General features: G+C 49.4%; 1 protein-coding gene across 3 annotated transcripts in view; it reads left to right on the top strand.

Moving 5' to 3' along the window:
* The window catches only part of SPATA13 (spermatogenesis associated 13), a 261378-nt gene that overhangs the window by 223398 nt on the left and 25740 nt on the right, over window positions 1-12240 (top strand). The window contains exon 1 of one of the 3 annotated variants that reach the window (XM_081214380.1): window positions 8161-9777. The exons of the other annotated variants lie outside the window; for them this stretch is intronic. Coding sequence (XP_081070506.1) covers window positions 9723-9777 — 55 coding nt within the window. The 5' untranslated portion in view covers window positions 8161-9722. Of the gene's footprint in view, window positions 1-8160; window positions 9778-12240 lie in introns of those variants that run through there. 3 annotated transcript variants of the gene reach the window in all.

The following is a 12240-nucleotide window of genomic DNA, read 5'->3' as shown; positions in this document are numbered from 1 at the left end:
TACGATAAGTGAGGCACTTTGTGGAGGCTGGCTGCTCCCAGGAAGCCAGAGACTGAGCTCATGGAACCTCCCGGCTGGTGTCCAGACCCGGAAAGCCACTGCAACAGCAAAGGAGGTGAGTGTAACCGCAGAGCAGGCAAATCCCGTCTGGGGAGTCCCCAGGCTTTCCCCAGAAAATGACGTCAAAGCTGAGACTTGAAGGCTGAGCTGGAGTTAGATGAAGTGTGTTGTTGGGAGAAGGTGTATTCCAGGCTGGGGGTGATACCGACCAGGGTTCTTGGCCTCCTTAATCAATAGAAATTGATTAGAGGCCAGATGAGAAATTCAGGCAGGGCTTTACTGGGACCCCTGCAGCAGCAGGGGGGATTGAGAACAAGTAACAGTTTCCCTTGCTCCCTCATTCCCCGAGGGGCGGTGGGGGGGGGGGCGAGCTGGTCCCTTATAGGGGGTGAGGATAGGGGTGTGTCCAGGGGTTGCACTGGAGGGGTGGCTTAGGCAGTTGGCCCACCACTTAGGTGGTGCTCAGGGCAGGGGGCATGCGCTGTGCCTTGCCATTGCTCCAGGCTCTTCAAAAGCAGCAGTTGAGTTTTTTTTAGTCTTTTGTATCTTTTTGTCCATAATTTGTCCCAACTGCGCATGCATGCAGTTATTTTTAGTCCCGTATAGTTTCTTTGTATTTTCTTGCTGGAGGAGAGGTTTGTCCAGGTGCAAGCGTTGAAGCGCTGGCAGCAAACGGTCCCAGATGTCAGGGGAACAGCATGTGGGGAGTGTAGGAGCCAGAGGAGAGAAACTTGAGAAACCCAGGTTTGGGTCACCCTGAGAAACTTTCTTAACCCAGCCATGCGCTCATCAGATGGAAGTGTCCTTGGTGTGGACAAGGCCTGAGCCTTGCCCAGGGCTCGCTTGGGGGGCGGCGCCCTCTATGCCACTCTCATGGGTGGAGCTGTGTCCTTCTTGGGAGCCAAGGGCATGGCTCCAAGCTGGCTACGGCAGCTGTGGTCATTACTGTAGTCACGGAACTAGTTCAGCTCCATAAGCAAATGAAATGTAGATATGAGACTCAAAAAGAGATTCATATTTTTGAAAACTAAACACTTTGGAGAGGCTTAATCAAGGTGAATTGCTAAAAAATTATTTTCAGTCAGATAAAAATTGAGAGCTGTAAAACATGGAAAAATCAGGAAATCTGTACTCAGAATGCTTCTGGTCGTTACTTTAAAGCATCCAGAACTGGTGATCATAGTTGACGCATCATGGCTGTGACATGCAGAATTCCTGGCCCATGATCACAGGGGGAGACCTCTGGTCCTCGAAGATAACAGAGGTGAATCAGCTGCACCTTTGTACGTTGAAGTTAAGGTGTTCTGGGCATGATGCGTGTGTCATGTTTTTGACTTGGGCCTTTCAGGCAGCCAGACTACCTGGTGGGAGGGCCTTGCAGCAGCCCCTGAGGCTGTAGCGAGATGGGCTGAGGGGCAGGGTTGAGAGGCGGGTCTAGACGAGGGATCAGACTACCAGAGGTCGGACAGAGCCTGCCCATTCAGGGCCTCCTGTGAAGGGGGTCAGACTTTATCCTGGGGGCAACCAAGAGACGCAGAAGGGTTTTAAGTGGGGTGGGATGGTCAGGTTTGCATTTTCGTGATGTCACTGGCTAGATTGTGGACCTGCCTGGGGACAGAGGAGACAGTCAGTGGGCAGAGCCCTGAACTAGAACACGACGGTTCTCCTGGAAAAACGAAGACCTGGAGGTCGAGCAATTGTCCGGATGTTTTGGGGGCAGAGACCCCAGTGCCCCGGTGATGGGGGGAGCATAGGAGAAAAGCACATGAGTGGGGGGCTTGGGTCTGTTCCAGGCATCGAAGTTAGAGGTGCAGGTGGGACAGCTAGGTGGAGATCTTATCCCCTGGCCTTCACCATGAGGGTCTCATGAGGAGGTGGCCCAGGCTAGAGGGGAAACTGGGGCGTCAACAGCAAGTGATGGTTGTTCTCAAAGCTGATGTAGGGAGAGGTACCATCCAGGGTGTGTGTGGAGTGAGAAAAGAGGGTTGGCATTTGGGAGCCAGTAAAGAAAGGAATCCACAAAGAAGATAGAAGAGGAGTGGGGCTTCCCTGGTGGCACAGTGGTTAAGAATCCGCCTGCCAATGCAGGGGACATGGGTTCGAGCCCTGGTCCAGGAAGATCCCACATGTTGCGGAGCAACTAAGCCTGTGCGCCACAACTACTGAGCCCTCGTGCTATAACTGCTATAGCCCACGCACCTAGAGGCCATGCTCCACAACAAAGAGAAGCCGCCGCAAGGAGAAGCCCATGCCCGTGCACCGCAACAAAGGAGCTCCCGCTCACCGCATCTAGAGAAAGCCGTGCACAGCAACAAAGACCCAGTGCAGCCAAAAATCAATCAATCAATCAATCTGTAACTCTGTTTTTAAAAAAAAAAAAGAAAGAAAAGGAGTGGCCAGACAGGTGACTGGTGTCCAGATGTCCAAGGATGCTGGGCTCCAGGGAGGTAGCGGTTACGATGTCACCTGTGCCCAGGGTCAAGTCGGATGCTCTGAACCATACTCATGGCTCCAGCAGCAATTAGGAACTTGTGGGTTTTGAGAAAAGCGGTTTCAGTTGGGTGAGAGGGCAGAGCCGGGATGTGGGAGGGTGTCTGCAGGATCGTGCGGGGAGCCCAGACCTTATGTGTGAGTCGGGGGGGATTTTATCTGTTTTGTTTATTGGCGTTGGTTTTCTGATTTGATAGCCGAAAATTTCCCGTAAGTGCTAGGGCTAATTAAAAACCTTTGACAACTCACTTAATCTAATCGGTAAGGCCCTAGGGCACCAGGAGTCCGTATGGAACAATATTCTGTTTAATTATTATCCAAATATAGGTTAAACTGATGTAAAATGCAAACACTCAGGTTATAGGAAAGAAGAAGGTAACTCGAATGAATGTTTTCTGTTGACTCTCTTGATCCAGAATTTCAGGCCTTATCAAAGATTTTCCAACATATCACCCAGAGACGCCTCTCCACTTTTTGTTAAAAGGAAAGAAGAGGGCTCCCCTGGTGGTGCAGTGGTTGAGAGTCCGCCTGCCGATGCAGGGGACACGGGTTCGTGCCCCGGTCCGGGAGGATCCCACATGCCGCAGAGCGGCTCGACCCGTGAGCCATGGCCGCTGAGCCTGCGCATCTGGAGCCTGTGCTCCGCAACGGGAGAGGCCACCACAGTGAGAGGCCCGCGTACCTCAAAAAAAAAAAAAAAAAAAAAAAAAAGGAAAGAAGAAAAGAAAAGGAATGGCAGGTGTTGAAGGGTGTGTGTGATGCCTTGAGATTATTTTAACCAAACCTTGTCTGATCTCTTATTGTTTGAATGAGCTCCTTCTGCGTCTGCTTTTCCAAAGTTTTCTTTCAATGATGAATCAGAGAAAATATTTAGTCGGATCATCCTTGCTCAGGACCTGTGGAGGGTGATCGTAGCGGAGCTCTCGGGAGGCTGGTTGAAGGGTCGGTGACATCGAGCCCTGATGGTCAGGTGTGCACGTGCGTCGGGTCTGGAGCTCTCCCGTCTCCAGCCCGCTTCACGCTCTCCTGCCAGTGATGGCGGGCGCTGGGTGTATTTATCTGTGAAACAAGATGATTCTGTTCTCTTGTCTTTAGGCGGGTGTCTTCCTGCCTCCTGACACCATCCTGGCTAAAATATCTCCCTGCTGACCACACCGTGAGACCACGTGGACTCCACGGTCAGACCGATTTAGAGCCAGGAAAGGGTTCCATCTGCAGGCGCAGGCCCTGCAGATACAGACACCAGGGCCTTAGACCGCAGGCCTGCATGTCTGAGAGGTGTGTGGGCTTGAGCAGCACTTAGCTGCTATCTCAGCCTTATCAGTGCCCAGAATCAAGAGTTGTTTTTTTTTTTTTTAAAGGAACACAGTGTTCTAGTTCCTGTCTCAGAAAAACATCATAACGTTTCTTTAACGTTTTTCCAGCAAACTTAAAATTCTCATCTTCTAACATTTAAAAGCTTCTCGATTCTAAGACGTGTATTTGTTCCAATCATTCTAAACTACAGAGTTTAAAAAGTTTTCAAAATATCATGTGTCTAATGCCAAGTCTAAGAAATTGGATTTTTTAGAAGGAAAAGAGCAGGGAATTATATTCAGTATCCTATAATAAACTGTAATGGAAAAGAATATGAAAAAGAAAATATTTATATATACATGTACAATTGAATCACTTTGCCGTACACCTGAAACTAACACAACGTTGTAAATCAACTAGACATCAATAAAATAAATTTAAAAAAAAAAAAGGAAAAGAAAGAGCATTAAAAGTCGGGGGAAGGAGAGCAAGAGAACTGAACATGGAGCAAACCATGACCAAGCACCCAGCCTCCGCTCGCGTCACTGGTCTTGCGGACGGAATCTGAGGCTTAAAAACATGCCATGCTTTTTACTCGCTCGCTAATCGAGATCTAAGTCCTAGATGGTGAAGCCAGGGATCCAAGCAGATCAGACAGACCCCAAAGCCCACATTGCTCCATTCCACTTGCTGTCTCCCAGGCACTGTGCTTTTGCAGGAACAGAGCACAGAGTTATTTCATTCATGTGCCCAGAAGTTAAGCCCACGTGTCAGTTTTTAAGTCCACACCCTAATAATTGGCTTTGATTACAACAAAGAAAAAAGTGAAACTCATCCATTATCTTGTTTTGCTCTTGTTATGTGTGAACCATATCCTAAGGATCCAAAGACAAATAAATACAGAAAAGAAGTGAAATGTGTCCCAGGCCTTGAAGGATGGAAACCCCACATGGTTGTTTACAGAAGACAGGAAAGGCCTCCGTCTTAACGTAGAGGTGGCAGCTTATCGTTTAAAGGACAATTTTGTATCTGTTTCTGAATTAGTCTAAAAGTTGTAGTCAGAGCCGAGGACCCCTGTCTTGTTTGGGGCGGTTTTGGAGTGGGAGGCATGGGGTGGGGTAGATGGGAGGGTTCACTGAGGCATTGAGGGCACATCATCCGTCCGTCAGGGTGGATATATGCACACGGTACCTCGGGTGGAAGAGCAATAGCTTTGAAGACACACCTCCCCATCCTCTGCCTTTGGTTCTCAGCGGCTTGTTCGTGTCCCCCCTGCTCCGTTTCCTGTGTGTCTGAGTGATGGGGCCTCCCCTTTGCGTTAGGAGTCTGGCTGCTGCATGACGTTTCAGGAAGACCTAAACGGAGCCTACCTTAGCCATCCTCGGGCAGGCAGCTTACCGAAACAGGGTCTACAGTTCTACGTCAGTATGTGCTGGAAAACGTTATGTGTCGTGTTGACTGTCTCTGGTGGTGTTTTCTTATGTTTCTCTGGAAAATGGCATGACTGTGACCTGTAGATTAGTACTAATGTTTGTCTTTAATCCATTTAGAATAAATGGATACTCTGGATACTCCGTTATTTATGCTGATAGACAAGGGAATGTGGGTCTGAGTATCTGACGGCAAATGTAGCTGATTGCTTCCTGTTCAGAGATGCCCCCACTGCAGCTTTGGGAACCGCAGCCCTGTATCAGCAACGGGGACAGCGAGGGAGTGTACTCAGAACCCTCGCCGTGTTCCTCTTGATTCTGGGGGATGGTTGCTCAGGTGGGGGTCTGGGCTGGGGCTCAGTCCAGCCGAGGGCAGGGGCTTCCTCGGTTCTGACGTGCACCCAGCCTTGAGCTCATTTTCTGAAATTGGCAGTAGTGCTGGGCTGGAGAATAGCATGACTGTCCTCGGGGCCACCTGCCGCCCTGTGCCTGTCCTGTAGCTCTTGGTAATGGGGCCTTACCCAAGCCTAGAAAAGAGGGGAAGTTCTAGAATCTTCCCAGGTTAAGGACATCTCCGAGCCATGCAGGGAGGCTGCAGCTTTGGTGAAGCAGCAACAGCTGGGAAACGTTTGTTGCTGAGTAGATACCCAGTGCTGGCGATCTTTTTCCCCAATATCAGAAGGTGGCCATGTAAGAAAACCTGTACCTGGACTTCCCTGGTGGCACAGTGGTTAAGAATCCACCTGCCAATGCAGGGGACACGGGTTCGAGCCCTGGTCCGGGAGGATCCCACATGCCCCGGAGCAGCTAAGCCCACGAGCCACAGCTACTGAGCCCGCGAGCCACAACTACTGAAGTCCACGTGCCTAGAGCCTGTGCTCCACAACATGAGAAGCCCGTGCACTGCAAGGAAGAGTAGCCTCCGCTCGCCGCAACTAGAGAAAGCCTGGGCTCAGCAATGAAGACCCAAGGCAGCCAAAGGAAAAAAAAGAAAACGAAAACCTGTACCGTATTGTACTTAAGAAGATGCCAAAAATTCAGAGCTAAATGGAACCTTAACGACCACCTGCTCATATCAAGAACCGGTCCTGGACAGGTGGAGGGATGAGCACTGGTTTGAGTTTGAGGTTCCACTGCTAACTTACCTTGCCAGCAGCCTCCTTTTCCATACGTATGGATGTAACTATGTAGGGGTCTTAGGGCCACTGGGCCGAAAATAGCCTTACTGTAGAGTAAAAATGATCATAACATTCCACGTGATTCTGACTTTTATTTTATCATCTCTGATTTCTAAATATTTGATATTAATGTATAATTTGGATTTCTCCACTTTCCCGTGGGACTTAATCCCTTGATGAATTCTTTTCATGATACCAGTAGTCAAGGTTGGTGACAGCCTAGTCTTGACCACATAGCAGCATCTTATCCAGGGAGAATAGATTCGTGTGTTGGCGGGGGGCGGAGGGGTTGGAGGGAGGGAGGGAGGGTTTTGGGTGGGTGGAGGAGGTTAAGACTTCCTTCAACTATGCTTAAGGTCTTTGTTGCAGTATTCTTATTGATCTGGTAAATATAGGCTCTAATCACTAAAGAACTTTCCAGACCTGAAAGTCTAACCTTCTCTGTAGCTTCTTCCAAAAATATCTTGGAAGCGTTTTTTGGGTCATCTTCCTTTGAGAAGTTGCCCCACTGAAGTGCAGTTTTTGTTTGTTTATTTACTTTTTTCCTTCTTTTTATCTTTATGTTTGTTTTGAGTGTGTGTGCAGTAAAGTAAGTTTACTTAGTGAATGCCTTTGGTTTAAGATCCTAAAATCCCAAGGACCTTAATCTAGCATCCTGACCCCGTCCCTGGATTTAGAAAAAGTCCTTGGGAAACAGAAGCTGCCCTTTGTACCAGCTGCCCAGGGAAAGGGAAAGGGAGCCGTAGAACCAAGTTAAGACAATACCAAGGAAATGTGGCCAAGAGAGCTTCTTTGTTTTGAAAACTTGCAGTTTTAACCAGGAAAAAATTTTAAGAAAATGAAAACACTCTGGATTTTATTTGCCTCCTGCTGGACTTTAAGCTTTGTTAGAAAAGATGCTCATCAGAATTAATTCCCGCTTCACTGCTTTGTGTCTCAGTATTCAGTGTTTCACTTGTTCATTCTAACGAAAACCAGGTCCACCCTTGCATTCCATGGTCGTCCTCCAGTTCTGAATTAACACTTCTCAAGCGTGAGTGTGCCTCTGACCCAGATCCCTGGGTCTGGCTAAAGTCAGGCTGTGATTCCACAGGCCGGTGGGGTCTGCAGTCTTCACTCCCCGCCAGGGACCCGCTCTCCAGTCCCCCGGCGCCGCTGGTCCCTGGACCGCACCCTTTGGGGCAGTAATACGTGTTATCGTAAACAGAGAGTTTTGTGGCCTTATGGGAAATTCTGTGTTAAACAAGGTGACACAGATGTCACAATCTGGATTTGTAGCCTGTGGGGATTGACGTATCCTCTGGATTTCCAGGAAGTAGATACAGTGTTCAATGGTTTTCAGACATTTTTCATGGACCATATTATGCTGGTATTCCACATGGGATATAGGAAAGCTTACCTCACAGAGAGTGGTCTGCCCTGAAAAACAATTTCAAGGAATCTTTTGAGTCCATCATTTAATGAAGCACTGCCTTTATTAAGAATAGATATGCCCTGGGAATTCCCTGGTAGGTCTAGTGGTTGAGACACCATGCTTCCACTGCAGGGGGTCAGGGACTGAGATCCCACATGTCTCACAGTGCGGCCAAAAATATATATATATGGGGGGGAGAGGGAGGGGGAGGGAGGGAGGGAGAAAGGAAGAAAGGAAGGAAGAAAGCACAGGTGTGCCCCTATTGAATGAACTATTAGTCATTTAAAAAATTTTTACTCTTTTTAATCATTGTTTAAAAATACCTGCAAGGGGTAGATTCAGAGCCGATCCGGTTTTGTGAGTGGTGTATGTGTGCTCGCAGGTTTCGCCTTTGTTGTGGTTTATTGAAGCCTTCACTGGATTTAAAGGTGGGATGCACCAAATCAATAGAAACAGCCACAAATAGTTAAAGATGAGAAAAGCCTATGATAAAGCACATAGTCAGCGTGGGTGTTGTCACTGATCATGCAGCTTTGCCCATCGAGCGTGGTCAGTGGACCTGAGGTTTGTCAGAATAGCTGCCGCATGATCTGTCCTGTTCATTAATCCCGAAGAAAGTGCCCGCATTGTTCTAAACTCGGTGATATGTTCTCAGGAACCCTGAGAGCGCTCTCGGAGCCTGGCTGTCCCCGCTGTACAGACCAGACACGGAGCCCCTGGAGGTTTGAACTGGTGGAGTGATGCCAGGGGGCCCATCACCCCAGAGCCGGCACGCGCTCACAGGCTCAGTTTTTAGCCAGTTACTGGGGGGCGACCATGTGATCCCTACTCTGTGTATACCATCTCCTTGCTCGTTAACTTAAAAAGTCAGCATCTTCGTGTTGTGAGGAAATTGAAGGAAGCTGTTTGTTAATAGGTGTCATTTCACAGTATGACTTGCTCGTTGTAGATAACTGGGGAAAAAGTATACAGGAAATAAATAACCTGTGTCAGCTAGAGAGAGCCTCTTAAAAAAAAAAAAGACAATTCTCTTTATTATAGAGAACAGATACTTTATATAGTAAAAGATATGCATATCCTTGTCACATCGTAGAAGGTACACACATATTTACATATATGTTTTTAAACAAATCCCACTTTTAAAATGAGTTCGCAGATTTGCAGTTAACATAGTGTAATATCACAACTGAAATTTTTGTCATGCCTTAGTGTGAAATCCCAACTCCAGGTTTGAACCTAGCAACCTACTTCTTCCCCCATGAAATAGGTTCCTTCTTTTTTTTTTTCTGAGCCCGCCGCTTTATTTTAATTGAAGTACAGTTGATTGACAGTGTTGTGTCAGTTTCTGCTGTACAGCAAAGTGATTCAGTTATACATATACATACATTCTTTTAAAGTATTCTTTTCTATTATACTTTATCACAAGATAGTGAATATAGTTAGCTGTAGGAGCCGGTTGTTTGTCCATCCTGTATGTAATAGCTTACATCTTGAAAGCTCTCTTCGGGTCTGCCTCGGGCTTTGGGATTGTAATGAAGAGCTGCAGGCGCCTTGCCTTTCTCCCACCGTCATCGGAGGCTCTCGGGGCCCCTGGTAGGCAAATGTGGTGCCTGGTTTCCTGGGTGGCCGTCTGGCCTGCGTTTAGGCTTTCCTCCCCGCCGTCCAGTCTGAGGCTGTAACCTCAGCTGCCCGTGGGCGGGCGCTGTGAGCAGTGAGGCTCTGGCCGGGCAGGCACAGGCGTCAGCAGTGAATAAGCGAATCTGTCGTCTCCTCAGCCAGAGCCTGTGCGAGTCTCCGTGATGCTCAGTCACCCCCCAGCCCCGCTCTGAACGTGGCTGTTTTCCAGACAGAAGGATGGTGGCTAGAGGGGAAATTGCAAGATTCTGGAGTCTGGAAAGCCTTCACCTGGGTACGTGTGCAGAGAATGGACGCCTGTGTCTGGCCATGTTGCCGATTCCCGTCTGTGTCCTTGCAAGTTGCAGGGCTCTCTCTGCTGCTTCTTGTCGGATGTGTGTGTGTGTGTAAGAGAGAGAGAGAGAAAGCTCACTTGTCCTGGCCCGGGGTCCTGAGGGCAGTTTTAGGCATGGCCACAGTGAATCAGAGAAGCTGGTTTGGGTTACAGGACAGCCATTGGTATGAAATAGAAAGTAGTAAGAATCAAACGTGGACTATCCGTTATGTTACGGATCTGGTTTTTGTTGTGCTAGTTTTTGCTTCTGTTACATGAAATTTCTTTATACAGGAGATTATTGTTGGGGTCCGTAACAGTGTTCCTTGCTAATTTGGGGTGTGTGAGGTTTAAGGGTATAAATTGACTTTTGAAAAATACTGTCGACTGTTTGCGAAAGTGTTATTGTCCAAGGCTCAGTTACTGTATGGTGCTTTATCCCACCTTGCTTGTCAGTGTTTTCATGAGTGTTGTCAGCTAGACTAATTCCTATTTAAGTGTGAAAGAAACATGGTTCTCTGATACTAGGAAGTTATCATTTGGAACCCATGTATTCTTTAAAAGGAGTAAGAAAAAATGCTTCACAGAAAGAATTCTGGCTGACGGCTACACATGGATGCAGTAGGATGCTTTAAAAAAAAGAAGTCTTGTCGCTGTTTTTGCCTTAAATCAGTAGCTCAGGCTGAAATGAATAGGAATTACAGGTGAGTCAGGTCAGCCTTGGGCATTGCAATGCAGCGTGTATTTTGTGCTTCTTCCTTGTGTTGCTTGGCTTTCTGTGCAGGCCGACAGCAGACAGGGGTGTGATTAGGGCTTCTGCTTCTGGCCTCTTCGCTAACAAAAATTTAGAAAAAGAAAAAGAAGTAGCCCGATATTCCTGCGTTCAGAGCACAGGCCTGCCTGCCAAGTGGCTGTGCGTGTCACTTGAGTGGCCGGTGGTCCCACTGTCCGGCGTGGAGGAGTGCTGGCCGCCCGGCCTCACCCTGGGCGGGGGAGGGGTGTGTGCGCCTGTGTTTATCCCAGGGCAGCCGGGCCTGGTGGAGCCCGCCCCCCGCATTCCTCTGCTCCTGGGGCGGGCACGGGTCCCAGTCCTCATTCCCAGTGTGCGGAGGCCGAGGGAAGCTGGACGCAGCCTCCACGCTGAGCAGGATGCTCTCCTGTTGCTGGGATACACAGCTGGTCAGGCCTCCTGCGTGGGGTCCGCGCCCCCATCCCCGTGTGCCCTCCGGCTCCCGCACTCCAGCCCTGCCCGCCTTTGATGAGACAGCCTGGCTGTAAAGAGAAAGGAGGCAGCTCGGCCCGAATCTTCTCTTTCCCGCTGGTTCGGTGTGTTCCCGGGACCGTCTTTCATGTACTCGCTGTACGAAGCGTGTATGTGTGTGTGATGCAAACGCAATGTTTACTCAGCCTTAAGAGACATGCCAGCGTAAAATAAAGCGGAGAGCTTGCTGAATGGGGGGCTCTGTTTTCTTTGAGATCCGTGGTTGGCCAGGGGGCCTACGGGACAGCTCGGCAGCTCCCGGGAGGGATGTCCTGCAGGGACTGGGGGCGGGAGCTGTCCAGTCACTGCGGCCCAGAGAGGCCAGGGCCAGGCAGGTGCACGGCAGGATGGCTTGGGAGCCAGACAGATCTGGGGTTGAATTCCAGCCCCACCTCTGGGGAGCAGTTCCTTAACCTCTTTGAGCCACAATTTCCTCCTGTTTAAACAGGCAGTAATAGTTCCAGGAGGCATACATGGCTTGGATGAGATGATTTATTTAAGCGCTTAGCACAGTGCCTGGTACACACTGTGAGCTCATTCCGGGGATGCGGTGAGACTGGAAGGGTTCCTCCTCAGGATTTGTTCAGCCAGCCTGCAAGGCAGCTGCCAGGAGCTGGGAGGGGCGTGGTGAGCAGCCTCGAGCTGCCAGGGGGCGGCCGAGTGGAGGAGAGGGGCGAGGCTGGGATGGATGGGCAGCCACGGTCAGAGCCAAACCCAAGGAAGAGAGGAGAAAACAGACTGCAAGGGACAAGCCCAGGGTAGAACGCCAGGGCTCGTGGCAGGACACTGAGGAACTCAGAGCCTAAACCCACGTCTGGGTTGGAGGCTGAGGACTGTCCAGCGGCTGCATCCCCAGGAGCACAGAGACCCTGGCGGTGGTGCTTGCCCAGGGCTCCCGGCCCAAACCCCAACCTGCCTGTCTCAGGGCTCGGAGTGCCCCTTCCGCAGGTGACAGAGAGCATATAGGATACACCTCTAGAGCAGGATTTGCCTTTACGTTGAGAAGAAGGAAAAATTTTCACTTTTAGTGGTTTAAAACAAACCTTTTTAAACTCCTTGTAGAAACAGTGCACCTTGGAGGTTTGGTGTAAATTACGTTCTGCTGTGACGTGACTCCCATCACCGCTCGGGCGTCAGAAGGTAGCCGAGGCCCTAAGTTGAGT

Source organism: Mesoplodon bidens (genome assembly GCF_964165515.1).
Source record: "Mesoplodon bidens genome assembly, chromosome: 17".
NCBI lineage: Eukaryota > Metazoa > Chordata > Mammalia > Artiodactyla > Ziphiidae > Mesoplodon > Mesoplodon bidens.
This window is presented reverse-complemented; position numbering and strand designations above follow the sequence as displayed.